Here is an 18,450-nt window from a genome sequence, read left to right on the forward strand (position 1 = left end):
AGATTACTTGTAGAACTAAAAGTACATAGGGGCTAAGAAGAAAAAAGAGTATAGCATATCATGACTATATGCCCTGACAATGTAGGTTCACTACAAAGTTGTTTAATGAGGTGGAGAATGGTAAGTGCATTTCCAAAATACTTTTTAATGTTTTCAGTAATCATACTGGTGGTAGTATTAATATTGTTATTCTGAGAGTGCTTTGTGTATGGGATAAAAGAAATGAGTAATTGTGGAATATTCTAATTCTATCATCTCCTGTGTCCTTAAAACTAAGATTCTCAGTATGGAAGAAAGGAGCCAGAGAAGAGATTAAGTAAAAGTTCTTGAGTCTTTAATTTGAATTGAAAGTATCACTATGTACTCCTGAATTATTTTAGTGTGTGTATGTGTGTGTACTATATATATAGTCTATCCACTGAATCTGTAGTTCTGTCCCCTGAAAAGGCCTGGCGGTGGTCTTGAAATATAATTTCTTACTTAAAAAACTGAAGGCTTCTTAGAGAAATGGTTGATTGCAGTCTGGGGCAAGAAGTATAGAAGATGACCGAGGAATATTTTGTCAAACCAAACAGAAGGAAAGCTATCAAAGATTACTAGAGTTACTACCACCTCCCTGGTGGCACAGTGGTTAAGAATCTGCCTGCCAATGCAGGGGACACGGGTTCGAGCCCTGGTCTGGGAAGATCCCACATGCCGTGGAGCAACTAAGCCCGTGCGCCACAACTACTGAGCCTGCGCTCTAGAGCCCACAAGCCACAACTACTGAGCCCACACGCTACAACTACTGAAGCCCGCTCGCCTGGAGCCCATGCTCCGCAACAAGAGAAGCCACCGCAATGAGAAGCCCATGCACCGCAACAAGGAGTAGCCCCTGCTCGCCACGACTAGAGCAAGCCCAAAAGCCCACGCGCAGCAAAGAAGACCCAACGCAGCCAAAGGAAAAAAAAAGATTACTAGAGTCACGTCAAAAGAACCAAGGAGACAGTTTAATGAGACTCCACTGGCCAAAGTTGGGGCACTTGGCAGTTCAATAATGACAATTATTCTAATTAATGATTGAAACCCATCAAATATATATAAATCCATAGGTTCATAATGATATATATTTTTTTCATAGTGGTATTTTTTAGGGTGGTCAACTTTGGAGGATGATAGGGATTCAATTCATTATCTTCAAAACTGGTGAAAAAAGAATCAAACATTTATTCTGCCTTTCCTATGTGAACCGTACCCTCAGAAACCAAATAGTAGATAAGAGGATGTTTCTCTTTATGAAAGTATTTCAATGAATAAATAAAATTGTAGAATTAATGGCATCCTCAACGTATAAATGGCTACTGGCAATAAACATCAACACCTGAAAAAAATTGTAAGCGTAGAGACTGGATTTATATGCTTCTTAGAGTCTTGCCGAAGTGATCAAATCTGAGTCTGATTCAGCCTCTGGATCCAGCTGCCAATTTGCAGGAAATATTGAGAACACGGGAACATTCAGAACTGCATTATGAGTACGTAATCAGCAAAATCCAGACTGTGGTAAACTCTACACTTCAAATGGCCCAGGTTGTTCAACAAATAAATTGTAAGGAATTAAGAAAGGGATGAAGGGGGGACTTTAAATTAAGAGACTTAAAAAGACATCAAATGTACTAAGTGAAGTAAGTCAGACAGAGAAAGACAAATATCATATGATATCACTCATTTAGAATCTAATTTTTTTTAAAATGACACAAGTTAACTTATTTATAAAACAGAAACAGACTTACAGATATCGAAAACAAACTTATGGTTACCAAAGGGGAGATGTGTGGGGGAGGGGTAAATCAAGAGCTTGGGATTAACATATACATACTATGTTGGTTGTCTAAGGTAGACAGACAACTAACAAAGACCCACTGTATAGCACAGGGAACTCTACTCAGTATTCTGTGATCAGCTATATGAGAAAAGAATCTGAAAAAGAATAAATATATGTATATATATAACTGAATCACTTTGCTGTACACCTGAAACTAACACAACATTGTAAATCAACTACACTCCAATAAAATAAAATAAAATAAAAAGACATCAAATGTTTGCAAGTGGACAAGACTATAGTATCTAAGAATGTCCATTTGGATGATAAAGATATAAAATAAAATACAAAGAAGTGAATACTGTAATCAGGAAATGGTTGCTTATCAGCAGAGGAAGGGGATTATAATTGGGATGGGGCACATGGACAGGACTTCTGGGTGGGTTCTAGTTCTTACCATGGCAGTGGTTATAGGAGTATTTGCCTTAGAATAATTCATTAAGCCTTACATTTGTTTTGTGTGTTTTCTACACTTGTCCTTTATTTTACAATGAATACTTTTTAAAAGAATAGCAAGGTGCTCGCTTCGGCAGCACATATACTAAAATTGGAACGATACAGAGAAGATTAGCATGGCCCCTGCACAAGGATGACATGCAAATTTGTGAAGCGTTCCATATTTTTTGATGCTCCATGTACAAAAAAAAGAATAGCAAGGCAGTATTATGAACAAATTCATGCCAATAAATTCAACAACTTAATTGAAACAAATTCTTTGAAAAACACAACTTACCAAAACTAACTCAAAATGAAATTAAAAGTTGGAATAGCTCTATATGTATCACAGAAATTGAATTTGTTATCAAAAACCTCCCCCACAAGGAAAACTCCAAGCCCGTATTATTTCACCGATGAATTCTATCAAATACTGAACAATGCTACCAATCTTACACAGATGCTTTCAGAAGACAAAGAAGGAGGAAACACTTCCTAACTTCTTTTAAGAGGCCAGCATAATCCTGATACTAAATTTTTAAAAAATTTTATCAGAAAATTGAATAGTTATATTTTATTATATTGAGGAATTACTAATTTTAGGTGCCATAATGGTAATAAAATTCCTTATCTTTTAGAGGTACAAACTAAAACATTACAAATGAACTGGAATCGTATCTAGTTTTGCTTCAAAATAATCTTGGTTAGGGGGAGAGTAGCTGAGGGAATAAATAAACCAAGATTGGCCAGAGTTGATAATTACTGAAGCTGGGTGATGGATGCATGGAAATTCATTATACTATCTTCTCTACTATTGTTTACACTCAAGATTTTTTATAATATAAAACAAAAATAACTACAAATGATTAAAAGACATTAAATAAATATAAGCTATAAGTTCACAACAATAATTTAAAGAGAAAGCGAAACAAAACAAAATCATTGAACACCAAGTTGCTAGGACATCAACTTACTACTTTGAAAGGGATAAATAAGGGAAGAGATTTAAGCATTTATTTTGTCATTCTGGTCTGAACTTTATTTCAGGGTAACCAGATGGTCCTGGAGGATGTGAAAATGTTTTTCTGTACAAAATTAGAATAAAAGAAAAAATAATAGCATTAGGAAATCATCATTTTGTAATTGCTAGTGAAATAACCAATTAATAAAATGGTCATTAATGGATGGTAAAACAATTTGGTGAAAAGTTGACAGGGAACTTTATGATGCAGGATCAGGCTATCACCACCTGAAAATGGAAGGAGCCTGGGACCTGAAATGGGCAGTGAAGGAGAGCCGTACAACCAAGAATACCTGTGCTCCTGTGTAAGTGAAAAATAAATCTTTATTGTGTTAAATTACTGTAATATGGGGCAATTCATTATAAAGGCTGGCTTACTATTTATATATATTAAAACACATAAGCACATAATTATTTATATTTTCAAAGATACATACATATCCAAACACATACTGAACACATTAACGTGTATGCCTGGGTCAGGGAGAGGAATGACAATAGGGATCAGCGATTAAAAAAAGATCAAACAAAAAGAGACTTAGTATCAACAGATGATGAGAGTTCACCCCGCTCTGAGGAGCATGGTTTAAATATTAATGAATAAAAAGATAATAATTTTAAAGAGAGACAACTAATCTACCCTTTCTAGAGAGAGCTCAGGCTAGTTAGCTGGTAGTTATCTTCTGCCTTGAGGGGGAGCACGGAATCGTCGTGGAGAGGAGGCAGTGTTGAAGATAGAGCCTGTTAGAACCCTCCACCATGTTCACCAGGGACATCTCAGGCCTGAAAAATTCCCTAAATTGAGAATTTCTCCCAAGTCTGACCTTCACTCTCAGCTCTCCTTGGTAGTGAAGATGCAGGAGGCACTCGCCATTCTCCAGACATGGGGCCTGGGCCTGGCTAGCTCCCCTTGGCACCACCTCTCACTCCAGGCCGAAGGAAGCTAGACAAAGCATAGAGGCTCCTTCTGGGTGTGGATGCATCCTCCTGCCCACCCTCCATCTCTGCTTGTGGAAGGCTGAATAGTGGTCCTTCCTCCAAAGATGTTCAAGTCCTAATCCCCAGAATCTGAGAATATTTTACCTTATATGGCAAAAAGGACTTGGAAGGTATGGTTAAATTAGGGATCTTGAGATGGGGAGATGATCCTGGATTATCCCAGTGGGCCCAATGTAAGCACAAGGATATGTGATCACAAAGTAATCCTCCTAAGAGGAGACAGAATTAGAGAAAGATGTAAGAATGGAAGCAGAGGTCAGAGAGGAGAAATACTATGCTGCTAGCTTTGAAGATGGAGGAAGGGACCATGAGCCAAGGAATGCAAACGGCCTCCAGAAGCTATAAAAGGCAAATAAATGGATTGCTCCCTAGAGTCTCCAGAAGAGACTCCAGAAGAGGCCTGCCAACACCTTAACTTTTAACTTAACCCAGTGAAATTGATTTCGGACTTGTGACGTCCAGAACTGTAAGATAACACATTTGTGTTGTTTCAAGCCGTTAAGTTTGTCACAGCAGCAATAGGAAACATGTACACTGGCCCTGCTGCTGGGCAGCATAACCTGTTCTTCTAGAAGCGTAAGGTCTGTGAGAGAGGGGAGTGGGGAATCAGAGAAGACTTCCTGGAAGCCCCTCCAGTCAGACTGACGTAGGTTCCTACCATAGTTCACTTATGATCTGTTAATAATTCATTGTACAGTGTTGCTAAGAATTAAATGGAATAATACTTAAAATTACCTATTACTACCTAATTACCCACTTTTAAAATTATAAGTCACATCTCTTCGTGGGTTTACATTCATTTCTCCATTCATTCAACAGGTATCACTGAACATCCAGTATGTGCCTGGCACCATGCACAGAGTGAGCCTGCATCCAATGCAAGATCCAAGCATTTCTCACCTAAGCTGCCACTGAGCTTCCAGTCAGTCCAGTGCTCAAGTTCACCACCTCATCCTAAATGCAGGCACTTACACTTGCCCATTCACATGGTCTCATCTCCTTGGTGGACTCATCCCAGCCAGCACCACCCCTTATACTCCCAGGCACTGTTTCTGCAGCTGCCAAGAGCTCTGTCATCTCTGCCTTTACCCCAAGCCCTGACAAGTCCCCAGCCCACTTGGAGGATAGTATGCTCCCTCTGATCATATCTTCAAGCCTCCATTTTCATCCCATTCTCTTTTGTCTCTCTGCCTCTCTCTCCCTTTTCACCCTTTTCTTCTTTGAGCTCCTAAACAGGTCCTCCTCATAACCCAGAAAGGTCTAAACTAACAGGAGAGCTAAGCCTTAAACAGTCAGTCCAGAGGCACGTAGGAGGGACCAAGAATGTGTGCTTACCAGAGTTCCTGGGCTTCTCTAGTAGTGAAATGGAGTCTAAGGTATTGAGATGGGATGTCCAGGCTACCTGGAGTTCCCAGGCAGCCCCACTCACCCACCTCTGCAACCCCTCAATACCCTCAGATGCCAGTCCAACTGAGTTGTAATCCCCTGACTTTGGAGCTCCCCAACTCCACAGGACCCAACTGGATCTCGTTATCTCTCATCTCCCACGCCTATCCCCTGCTTCTCACGTCCAGGTCTGGAATGTTGAATTCTGCCCCCATGATGTCTGGGCCTACTCACCCTACCTTCCCAGGAAAATAGTTGTTCCAAGATTGATCTTCCCTATATCTGTGGTCCATATTAATGCACCCTTTACCCAATCCTGGTCCAAGGGTCTCTTTCCTCAGAGCCTGTGGCTCTTTCTCTAAATACCGAGCTGCCTCTCTAGGGTGGGGTAAGAACCTATTAAAGCAGGGAGAAAATTGCTTTCAGATCCTTTGGGCTTGGGTGGTGACAGGGTGGGGTGGGGAAACAGTCTGGCCAAGTGATGGAATTGTGGGTGGACAGGCAGGCAGGCAGGCAGGCGGGCGATCTGGGTTCTTTAACCTGAGCATGGTCACAGATTTACCATGGGTGACACTGGTAAAGTCTCTGCCTTCTGTAGGCCTGTCTCTCTAACCGGTCTGTGCAATGAGAGGGCTGGTCTTCTTTAAGGCTATATTTGAGCCTGAAGGTTTCACCCAGCTATTCCAGCAATGGTGCATAATGGTCACAAGAGGGCGGACAACCTCTTCAGCTCAGAAGTTTACAGATTAAATGAATAAGCAAGCTTTGAAAAGGAATACAAGAGTTCCAAGTGGAAAGGTAGTTACCCATAAGTCACCACAAAATGGCAACAGAGTCAGGGTATTGGGAAGGGGTATTTGAATTCCCAGCCTGAGGGGAGGTCAGGAGCCCCAAGACCCAGAGGGGTAAGGAGAGGGCTGGTGGGCAGCAAAGAAGAGACTTACGGATATTCTTTAGAGATTTCAATCAGTTTGAGAGGAGAGAAGGAAATGTATTGCCCCAAAAGGATTGGGGTGGGGGGGTTGCAGAACCAGACTTGAGGAGTTTAGGGGAACTGGAGATAATCAACTTGGCTTCCATCCCTTCCTCAGCATAGAATGAAAAGTAGAGAAACTGCAGGAGTTATTCCAGGATTTGAGGAAGACTCCTCCAACTCACGAGGGCACAGCAAATAGGCAAGGATCACCTGACATCCTTTTTTCTCCTTTTTGCCTTCCAATAATCTAGTTTCAGGGCCCAGGAAAGACAGGGACCAACATAGGGGCAGTTACCTGGGGTTCAAAGGGTTAACCTCCAATAATTCATACTCTGACTTCAGCCACAGCCTTTGTCCCCACCCTCTCTCTGGGCCTGTCCCCTCCCTGAGCCCCAGGTTGGCAGGTTCCGAGTCTCTCCTTTAGTGTAATTCACTAGGGCCCTGGGACCCAGGCCCAGAGCCAGTGCCCTGCTCCCTCTGCAGGTCTGGGGAGTCTAAAGCTTGCTCTAAGGAAGAAAGGAAAGCAGCCTTTCCCTCCTACTCCGCCCCCTCCCAGGATGTGGGCCCTAGGACCAAAGAGCCTCTGTCTTTCTCTGCCACACCCCCCATTGTAACCCAGACAAGGGGATTCCTTGTGTCCTGGCCTCAGGCAGGCATCCTAGTAACCAAATGGTGGAAGGTCTGGGGCAGGATGGGGGCAGGGGAATCACGGGATCTGAGAAGATACCTCCCCCTTTCGGAGATTCTGGTACACCCCAAGCTTCTCCTCCCTCTGGCTCCCATCAGCGTTGGAGAGAGAAGGCTGAGGAACTCATCTGCATATAAAAGGTCTGAGGCCCAAAGTGGAAACCAAGAAGGTGTGAAGACACAAAGGCTGAACCTCCTGGCGGACAGATTTGGAGCCAGAATACAAGAATGGGGGCAACCCAGGGACAGAGTGAGACAAGGGACTGTGGCAGGGCAGGCCAAACAGACTTTTGAGAGCTGTAGGTGGAGGCTCCTGCCAGTTTCCTCCCTAAAAGCACAGATATAGGAATGCTGGCAGCAGACAGGCGTGTGGTCAGAGAGGAAGTGAGAATCCCTAGGATAAAATGAGAACTCCCCGTTTAAATACTAAGAACCTCTCTGAGAAGAAGTACAAACATCTGACTGAGAAACCTTCCTGCGAGGAGGGTGGCATGTTCCCACTCACAAGAAATAATGGTAGGGAGAATAAATGATACGGTCTCACTTAGCAGCAGGGGCTCAGACACCCCTATACTGACCTATCATCACTAAAAGACTGGTACAGAGGAAAGGCTAATCCATCCTGGCAGGAAATGACATCACTCACCAGACAGGAAGGGGTGGCTCTACCAACCCCAAAGGCTTCTGGGAGGGCCAATCCATGGAGGGTTGGCCTTGAATGTCCATGTCCCTCCACAATCCTCCATCTTGGCCAAGAGGGGAGCCAAGGCTCCTAGATGTTGGGTGAGGCAATTATACCCCCATCTCTTCATCAGTGATCTCGCAGGGATGCTAAACCATCAAATCCCAGTTGGGAGGAAAGGGGAAGAGATACCATCACACCTGGAGCCACAGGTCAAGCCTCTAGAGTCAATGTAACCATGAAAATAGCTCTAAGGACCCTATAATTGAAGGATAAAGGCAGAGCCTCCCCAGGGACCAGAGAGATGGTGAGGCCAGGTTTCCATGGTAACTGATTTCAATGCAGCCTCTTCCTAATCCCAGATTGAGGGAGAATAAATTTGAGGGAGACCAGGGCCTAGCGATGAAAGAGCCATAGGAGTACAAAAGGGTGGAAGAGTTGTTACAGGAAGGTCACATCATCCTGGCACTGGCCCCAGTACCAGTGGGTCTCAAAGCCCAGCTTGGTACTCTCATCCTCTGGTGGCTCAGGAGGTCCACCTTGGAGCCCCTCCCCTGGGGGCTTCCATACAGCCCTCAAGCTTCCTAGCCTGGTGGCTGTCAGGTCCACCTCAGTCCTGGTCCTCTCCCCACCGGGTATAGCCTTTGCCCAGTCCATCTCGGGACGGGGAGCCCCTGGAGGGCCCTGTTCATCCAGCTCGCTGGGGGCCACTGTGTCCAGGAAGCTGCCAATGGAGACACTGTCCAGCCGGTCAGTGAAGCTGGTGTCTGGCAGGCTGTCCCAGCTGCCTCGCCTTGAACGGCCTGGGCTCCCGCCTGTCAGGCTATATTGGCTGCTGGTGAGGCTGCTGCAGTGGCTGGTCAACGTCCCCCGCTCCTCCAACAGCCAGCGCACTGCCTCAATGCCCTCGTTCAAGGTCACCAGCTGCTGTAGGATCTTCACGTCGACGGCTCGCAGGTAAGCCTAGGGGAGTGGGAGAAGGAATCAGTTCCAGGTTCTGGGCCACGGGTTTCCCCAGTGTTTCTAGAGGCCTCTACCTTGTGATCCAACCAACTATGCTTCACTTTCAAGAAGCATGGAAATAGAATGGTTTGGAGTGTAGGCTTTAGAAGCAGAGAAACTGCTGTTTAAAATCTCAGCTCTACAACTGATTAGCTATATGACTGTGGGCAACTTTCTTACCTTCTTTGAGCCTGGGTTTCCTTGTTTGTGAAATAGGGTTAGGTCACTCACCTCATAGGGTGGCTGGGAGAATTTTGTGATGTTGTTTTCTAGGCACTGAGCACTGTGCCTGGTACAGAGTAAAATCTCAGTAAGTGTTAAGTGCTAAAATCCAATCCTACTGAGATTTGAACTTCACAGATAGGGTATTAACTACTGAACCAGTCCAGATTCACCAGTAAGACTTAGAAGCAGTCATCCAAAGAGTAGCCTGGGGCTTCCCTGGTGGCACAGTGGTTGAGAGTCCGCCTGCCGATGCAGGGGACATGGGTTCGTGCCCCGGTCCGGGAAGATCCCACATGCCGTGGAGTGGCTAGGCCCGTGAGCCATGGCCGCTGAGCCTGTGCGTCCGGAGCCTGTGCTCCGCAACGGGAGAGGTCGCAACAGGGAGAGGCCCGCGTACCGCAAAAAAAAAAAAAAAAAAGTAGCCTGATAGGCAGCCAAGTGTTAATTGGGAAGTAGACTGGGCCAAAATGAGGCAGGAGCTGGTGGGGTAAAGAAGGCACTAACCTGGTCCTCCTTCAGGATGTTGGTAGCAGCTGCTCTGGGAGGGAAGTGTTGGCTAGAGCTTCAAAGGGTCAGAATCTCACTGGCTGGGGATTCGGGGCTTCCCTCTACTATACACCAGTCTCCTTGTCTGCACTGGGAGTTACTGGGTAATCTCTAGGGTCCCTTCTAGCTCAGATGCACTGAGTTATCTTCCCCAAGCACAAGTGTGAACTTGTCCCTCCCTTGCTCAAGAACCTTTTCAGGCTTTGCACTGCTCTTAGAGAGTAAAATCTAAGCACTTTAGCAGCAGGTATTCAAAAGCCTGTCATAATACAGCTCTTGCCCATCCCTCTAACTTCACCTCTAGCATATTTCTGTGGGAACCCCAGGTCCTGCCACACACAACTTTTAAAATTTCATTTTATTTAGCTTTACTTTTTTTTTTTTTGGCTGCACTGTGCAGCATGTGGGATCCCAGCTCCCTGACCAGAGACCAAACCTGCAGCCTCTGTAGTGGAAGCATAGAGTGTCAACAACTGGACTGCCAGGGAAGTCCTAGGTTTACCTTTTTTTTAAAAAAAATATTTATTTATTTATTTGGTTGCACCAGGACTTAGTTGTAGCAGGCAGGCTCCTTAGTTGTGGCTTGCTGGCTCCTTAGTTGTAGCATGCAGCCTCCTTAGTTGTGGCTCGCTGGCCTCTTAGTTGCAGCTTGCCAGCTCCTTAGCTGCAGCATGCAGGCTCCTTAGTTGTGGCATGCGAACTCTTAGTTGCGCCATGCATGTGGGATCTAGCTCCCTGACCAGGGGTTGAACCTGGGCCCCCTGCATTGGGAGTGCGGAGTCCTATCCATTGCGCCACCAGGGAATTCCCTACCTTTACTTTTAATAAAAGTAATAGATGTAATAGATTAAAGAAGCAAACAGTTCTCAAAGATTTATTATGAAAAGTAACAGTTCCCCCATCCTAGTCCTAAATCCCACTTTCCAAAGACAGCTACTATCGCTTTTTCAGCTGTTTATTTCGGTACTTACCTTCTAATTCCCAAATAACTGCTTATTGATTTTTAAGTTTTAGGTATTTTCTATTGACTTCACACACAATAGAAGTTTAAGGATTTAACTCTTTCATGCTACTCCCTACTCCACTGCCATCTCATACCCTTCCCATCTCCCCACATGCCCAATATATGCAATAAAATTAATTATTCAGCATTTACCTTATTAGGATTTGGAAATGCTATTCACAGCTAAGCCATGTGGTTTACTATGGTTACTTTTCCTTTCTTATAACTTTAAGTTTTCCTTTTTAGATAATAATAATTATTATTATTACTACTGCTACTATTTTGCTTAGTTTGGTATATCATTATCAGTAAGTCATCCCTAAACTCTCTCCCAGTTGTCTGAATTTCCCTCTCAAGGCTTTTAAATGCAACATATGTTCTATCTATTCCATCTTCTTAGAGGCAGCTCTTTAGGAGCCTTCTGATCTGCTCCAATCTGTCCCTGCTGCACAACTGTCCTCCAGAGATCTCCCTTCACTATCACCTTGGGGATTCAACTTTGCCTCTCTCCTGAGTTGGATCCCTGTTTGCTGGATCCCAGATCTTCTTTATTGATTACTCCTTCATGTGTGTGGTGCTTTTCCTCCAGTAGCTTCCTGATAAAGTCTGCATAGACTATACCTGCATAGGAGGTATATTTGTTGAAGCTTCACATGCTTTAAAATGTTATTTGCTCCTCACACTGTTGACTGTTCAGCTGAGTATAGAAATCTAGGTTGAAAATAATTTTTCTTCAGAATTTAGAGCATTGTTCCATTGTCTTCTAATTTTCAGTGTTACACTTAAAAAGTCTGATGCCATTCTGATTTCTGATTCTTTGTATGTGACCACCTTCCCACTCTTTCTAGAAGTTCTTAGGATCTTCTCTTGGTGCCCAGTTTTCTAAATTATCACAGTAATTTGCCATGGTGTGATTCTGTTTTCATCCACTGAATTCGTCACTTGTTGGGCTCTTTTTTTTTTTTTTTTTTTTTTTTTGCGGTACGCGGGCGTCTCACTGTTGTGGCCTCTCTGTTGTGGAGCACAGGCTCCGGACACGCAGGCTCAGCGGCCATGGCTCACGGGCCCAGCTGCTCCGCAGCATGTGGGATCTTCCTGAACCGGGGCATGAACCCGTGTCCCCTGCATCAGCAGGCGGACTCTCAACCACTGCACCACCAGGGAAGCCCTTGTTGGGCTCTTTTAATCTGTAAACTCAGAACTTCAGTTCTGGAGATTTTCTTTAATTATTTCATTGATGATTATTTCTCCTCCAATATATGTTTTTTTGTTCTTTCTGGAAATACCATTATTTGGATAGAGGGCACCCTGAAAGGATCCTCTATTTTTTTTCTCTTCCATCTCTCCCTATAGGTATTCTAGTTTGTGAAATATTTCAACATTATCAACCCTTCTATTGAGTTTTTCATTTTTTTCCTATCATGTTTTTATTTCCAAGAGTTATTTCTAGTTCTCTGAATGTTTTTTTAATAACCTCCTGTTTTTGTTCATGGCTGCAATATTATCTCATCTCTTTAAGAATATAATTAATGATTGTTTAAGTTCTTATTTCCCTGAATTATCTCCATTTTATTCAAGTCTCTTTTTTCTGTTTGTATAGGTCTATATAGTTAAAGGGCTTCATCAGATGTCTTACAATCTTTAGCTGCTGCTTATACTTCAGAGTGGTCTCTAAAAAGCTGATTGGAAACTCTGTGCCTGAGGCTTGCCAGCTCTGAACCTCACTAAGGGTTATTTTGCTAGGATGTCTGATTGGGTAAGGCCTGTAGGTAGTACCTTGCGTGTGTGGTTTTTTTTTCTTGGGTACATCACATTCACTATATTATACCCATCTAGAGAGTATAATGTAAGCAAAGCTGCCAATGTTCTGGGAGCCAAGTAAAAAGGCTGGGAGGGGTATTACATAGCATTTAGTATATTTTAATTTAATCCCTCTTGCTCTCAAACTTTGCTTCGTGTCTCCCAACCTGGAGACCTTTGGTTCTATTATTTTTTAAATATATATTACTTGATAAATGTTTATTGAATTATTCAGGAAATAACTGCTTTAGTCACACCTACAATGATAAGCCAGAAATCAGACCAAGTATTTCTACACTGAGAAAAATATAGGCACTGGAATTAAACAGACCTGGATTCAAGTTCCAGTTTTGCCATTAATGAGTCATATGAAATTGGAATATTTTTTCCCTTTAAACCATCATTTCTTCATTGTAAAAAGAGGATACTATCTAATTTAAAGGTTTATTTTCAGCAATAGAAGGAGCATTAATGGGCATAGCATAGTGCCTGACAAGTATTCACTAATCAATAAATGGTAGCTATTTGGCTTTACACATTACTATGGTTAACTTATCTACTATGGCATAAGCACAGAAAATTTTGTACCTGAAATTATTTGTGTTTTTGGAAGAACATCACAACATTTGGAAGAATATTTGTTAACTTCAATTAAACAAATGATTATTGGGTACCTGGATTTTCAATAATTACAAAGATAATGGAGAAACTCTCCCTGCTTAACAGAAGCTTACAGTTTCAGTAAGGAGATGTGGACATAAATAACTGAAGTATCACAGACTGCACAGACTATTAATGACACAGGATAAAAGAGATCATCTTCAATTATTTCGTGCTGGGGACAAATTTATTAACAGTGAAACCATGTAGTACATGACCAAACTAAATGTATTAAACAAAATTTTTCATACTAAAAATGCTTCTCCTGCTTTGTTTTCTCCCCCCTTCCTCTCCTCTTTCCTCCTTCCTTCCCTCCTTCCCTCCCTCCCTCTCTTCCTTCCTGCCTTCCAGTCTTCTTCCCTTCCCCTTCCTCCCTTCCTTCTGTTCTATTCTTTCCAAAACTTACTTTCCAGTCTTCTGCGATGATAAAGGAGTTGTGGGCACTTGGTTGCCCAGTTGGGGAGGGATTCTTAGGGTATGATTCTTTTTTTTTTTTTTTTTTTAGTATTTTATTTATTTAGTTTTTGGCTGCGTCAGGTGTTAGATGTGGCACGCCAGGATCTTTCATTGTGGCGCGGGCTCTTCATTGCAGTGTGTGGGTTTCTCTCTAGCTGTGGCACGCAGGCTCCATAGCACATAGGCTCTCTAGTTGTGGTGCGTGGGCTTAGCTGCCCCGCGGCATGTGGGATCTTAGTTCCCCGATCAGGGATTGAACCGGCGTCCTCTGCATTGCAAGATGGATTCTTTTTTTTTTTTTTTAAGATGTTGGGGGTAGGAGTTTATTAATTAATTTATTTATTTTTGCTGTGTTGGGTCTTCATTTCTGTGCAAGGGCTTTCTCTAGTTGTGGCAAGTGGAGGCCACTCTTCATTGTGGTGTGTGGGCCTCTCACTCTCGCGGCCTCTCTTGTTGCGGAGCACAGGCTCCAGACGCGCAGGCTCAGTAGTTGTGGCTCACGGGCCTAGTTGCTCCGCGGCATGTGGGATTCCCCCCAGACCAGGGCTCGAACCCGTGTCCCCTGCATTAGCAGGCAGATTATCAACCACTGAGCCACCAGGGAAGCCCCAAGATGGATTCTTAACCACTGGAACACCAGGGAAGTCCCAAGTATGATGCTTTTCTTTTAAAATAAATTTTATTTGTTTATTTGTTTGTTTGTTTGTTTGTTTATTTATGGCTGTGTTGGGTCTTCGTTGCTGCATGCAGGCTTTCTCTAGTTGTGGCTAGTGGGGGCTACTCTTCGCTGCAGTGTGCAGGCTTCTCATTGCAGTGGCTCCTCTTGTTGCAGAGCATGGTCTCTAGGCATATAGGCTTCAGCAGTTGCGGCTCGCAGGCTCTAGAGCGCAGGTTCCGTAGCTGTGGCGCACGGCCTTAGCTGCTCTGCAGCATGTCGGATCTTCCTGGATCAGAGATCAAACCCATGTCCCCTGCATTGGCAGGTGGATTCTTAACCACTCTGCCACCAAGTAAGTCCCTTTTTTAAAAAAATTTTTCTTTTTTTTAAAGATTTTTTTATATGTTTATTTAATTTATTTTTGGCTGCATCGGGTCTTTAGTTGCAGCACGCGGGCTCTTCGTTGCGGCGTGCAGGCTTCTCTCTAGTTGTGGCACGTGGGTTTTCTCTCTCTAGTTGTGGTGCATGGGCTCCAGAGTGCGTGGGCTCTGTACTTTGCAGCACATGGGCTCTCTCGTTGAGGTGCGCGAGCTCAGTAGTCGTGGTACGTGGGCTTAGTTGCCCCATGGCATGTGGGATCTTAGTTCCCTGAGCAGGGGTTGAACCTACGTCCCCTGCATTGTAAGGCGGATTCTTTACCACTGGACCACCAGGGAAGTCCCCTGAGTATGATTTTTTCCCCCAATTTTATATCAGTAATATAAATGAAAACCAGTATTTTTAAAATTTATTTATTTTTGGCTGCATTAGGTCTTCGTTGCTGCACGCGGGCTTTCTCGAGTTGCGGTGAGTAGGGGCTACTCTTCGTTGCGGTGTGTGGTCTTCTCATTGCAGTGGCTTCTCTTGTTGCAGAGCACAGGCTCTAGGCGCACGGGCTCAGTAGTTGTGGCTCACAGGCCCTAGAGCACAGGCTCAGTAGTTGTGGCACACAGGCTTAGTTGCTCTGCAGCACATGGGACCTTCCTGGACCAGGGCTCGAACCCATGTCCCCTGCATTGGCAGGCGGATTCCCAACCACTGCACCACCAGGGAAGCCCCCGAGTATGATGCTTAAACAGACATTCATCAACCCTTTTGTGTTCAGCTCTATTTGCACTCTCAGATCTAGAAATATCTGAGACCAACTCCTGAGACCTTTGAGGTGCAAAATGGGTTGCTTTTCAACCTTCCTCATTGCTGGCTTGGAATTCTGCTTTTTTCAAGTCTACTAAGTTAGTTACTACTCTTCCTTCTGCTTTCAGCTTCCAAAATTTTGTTCCTATCATATTCTCTCCTGTTCTTATCATAATGGCTTCTTGGCTTTAAAAATAATCTTTCTACTGGCTTTTAGTGGAGTTTCAGGGGGGAATGGAGGTAAATGCATGTGTTTAATGTGCCATCTTGAACTGGAACTCCCACTGACTTTATTCAAGGCACAACTCAAATGCCACCTCCTCTAGGAAGTCTTCCCTACACTTCCTTAAGGTGGAATTAAGCCATTCAGTCATGGAACAATATTGATTGAGTGTTTCTTATAGGCATGGCATTGTGTAGATAAAGCAAGAAAAGACACCATTTCTTGCCCTCAGAGAGTTCACAGTCTAGTGGGTTAAGATAAGACAATAACACAAGCACTTAAAATGCAGTGCAGAAAATGCCAGGGGATGCAAATGCTGGACAGAGAGCTGTGGGTACCTAGAGGACCATAACCAGAGAAGTAAGGAAATGCTTCCTAGAATAAAGGACATGAGCTGAGACTTGAAGGTCAAGTGGAACTTAGCCAGACAAAGCCATGGAGAGTCATTCCAACCAGAAGAAACAGCTTGTCTTCTCCAGTTCAGTTGTGCCTTTCCAGAGCACAAATCTGACTATGTCACTCTATAATGAAGACTCTTCCAGAAAGTCCTCCCTGAGTTCCAACAGCACCTGTGCCAGAGTGGCTAGTCTGTCTCTCTCTTCCCTAACCCAGGCTATGAGCACCCTGAGAGCAGCAGGTCCTGCCCAGTTCGTTTATGGTGCTTAGCCTAGGATTGGGTAGGTCAGATTCAGTTCTATGATTCTCTTGCCTTTACTATCCTGGGTCCCTCTGCTAATCCCAGGGTTCAGGGGGCTGGGTTTTATCATGTTGGCAGCAAATGAACCTGAGGACCAGATTCTATAGTCCTGTGACAGTGGGATTCCCTGACTTTGACAGCATCACTGCCCAGAATAGAAGAAAGCAAGGCTTTCTTGCCAGAAAAAGAAATAGTCATTTCACACCATCTCTTTGGAAACAGAAAGGGGATAAACAGCTCAGGAGAGATGCAGCCTCAGAGGCCACTCCAACCCAATCCTCTTCCCAGGGGGATTCAGGTTCCCCATTCTTCCCCTTAACATGTACACAGCAAACCCTCTGAGCAGCCCTAAAATCACAAGTATGGCTCACTCATGGCTCAATCTAAATCAAGCCCTGGGATAAAAGCCTACAGATCTCAGTCCTAGCTCCCTGGTTTTAGAATGAGATTCCCAGACTATTGTTACCCCTCTCTCCCCTCGCCCCCTCCCCCAGGAGGTAGACAAACTGAGGCCAAGAGAGTCAGGGCTCTGCTCAAGATCACAAAATGATTTAGGAGCAGAGCCAGGACTTGAACCCATGCCTTCTCTCTCCTTGCCTAAAGCTTTTTCTCAAACTGCTCTGTGGGGGTGGGTTGTCATAGCAACAGTTCTCTGGGTGGGAGGATTAAGTAGGGGAAGTTGCCATTGTTTCCCCTTCCCACAAATCCCGGAGTCTGTCTGGTTCAGTCAACTTTTGAGTAGGGGAGGGAGAGGCCTAGAGGCAGTGATGACCTTGGCCTCAAGGGCAGGCCTGCCCCCTCCCTGCAGGAAAGCTGAGTGAGGGACAGTTGAAGGACAGTACTTAGAGGGCTTGGACTAGTTCTGCCACAAGCGGCTCCAGGGGAAACCCCCTGCCCCACCCTTGTCCCCCTGGGTGCCACCCAGTGTGTAGGGCAGAGTGCATAAAGAAACCTAAGATACCTCTGCCAAGGAGGGAGAAAGGAATGGAGTAGGAATCTGTGGGGCACATAGGGAGCCTCTCCCTGTGCTGGACCCCAGAAGGCTCCCTCCCTTGAGTTCTTCGTGGGCAGCCTTGGGCCCCAAGCCAGGCTAGGTCAGGAATGCAGAGAGACCCAATCAAAAGTAAAATGTACCCCTTAAAGTTTACGAACAGGTAATCTGCACCAAAGAGAGAAAAGAGTTAGAGCCAGAGAGACTAGGCATGGCTCCTCCCAGTATGAGCTCAGGCAAGCCCCTTAACACCTGCAAGCATGTTTGCTCTGTGAAATGGGAAAATAATGACTGCTTTTCTCACTCCAGTGACATGAAAGGCATTTAATGCATCTGGCACAAAGCAGGTCTCAATGGTGAAGATGTAAAGTGTAGGCAAATCACCTGAGTTCAAAGCCTGGCTCTGCTTTTTACTTTCTGTATGACTTGGGCAGTTACTTAACCTCTCTGTGCCTCAGTTTCTTCATCTATAAAATATCACGTACCTAATAAATCTCTGTGAGGACTAAGAGAATATCTTGTAAAATGTTTAGCATGATACCTGGCACATGCACTTGGTGAAAGTTAGTTTCCAAAGCAAGACATTCTAAGTTAGCTCCTTCTGGGCCCTGAGCTAAAGTTTGTACAGTGAGGCAAAGCCAGACCCCTCCCTTAGGTGGGCACAGTTACAGCCCTACTCTGGAGAATTTGGCAATAGCTTCCAAACTTCAAGGCCAAGTGCACATATGGCATTCAAATCCTTCCCCCAGGGAGCTTTTCCTGATTGCTTTGCCCACAAATCTCTCCTCCCAGCCTCTCAGGCTCTCAGGTAGCGCCCATGACCTCCCTCCCAAAGGCACCCCCTCCATATACACACATACACACACGCACACACACACACCCCTCAGCCTGGCACAGAGCTGGGCACAGTGGGGCTCCAGGAAGACCTGTTAGCTGACACACTCACTGTGGGCTCCTGGTTCTGGGCCG

At 44.5% G+C, this 18,450-nt stretch overlaps 1 protein-coding gene across 1 annotated transcript in view; it reads right to left on the minus strand.

The window, feature by feature from the left end:
* The window catches only part of RAD54L (RAD54 like), a gene marked incomplete at its 5' end in the record, with an annotated part of 73,550 nt that overhangs the window by 54,043 nt on the left and 1,057 nt on the right, over positions 1 to 18,450 (minus strand). The window contains one exon of the mRNA XM_081225998.1: positions 8,942 to 9,010. Coding sequence (XP_081082124.1) covers positions 8,942 to 9,010 — 69 coding nt within the window. The remainder of the gene's footprint in view (positions 1 to 8,941; positions 9,011 to 18,450) is intronic.

Source organism: Mesoplodon bidens, assembly GCF_964165515.1.
Source record: "Mesoplodon bidens genome assembly, chromosome: 2".
Taxonomy (NCBI): domain Eukaryota; kingdom Metazoa; phylum Chordata; class Mammalia; order Artiodactyla; family Ziphiidae; genus Mesoplodon; species Mesoplodon bidens.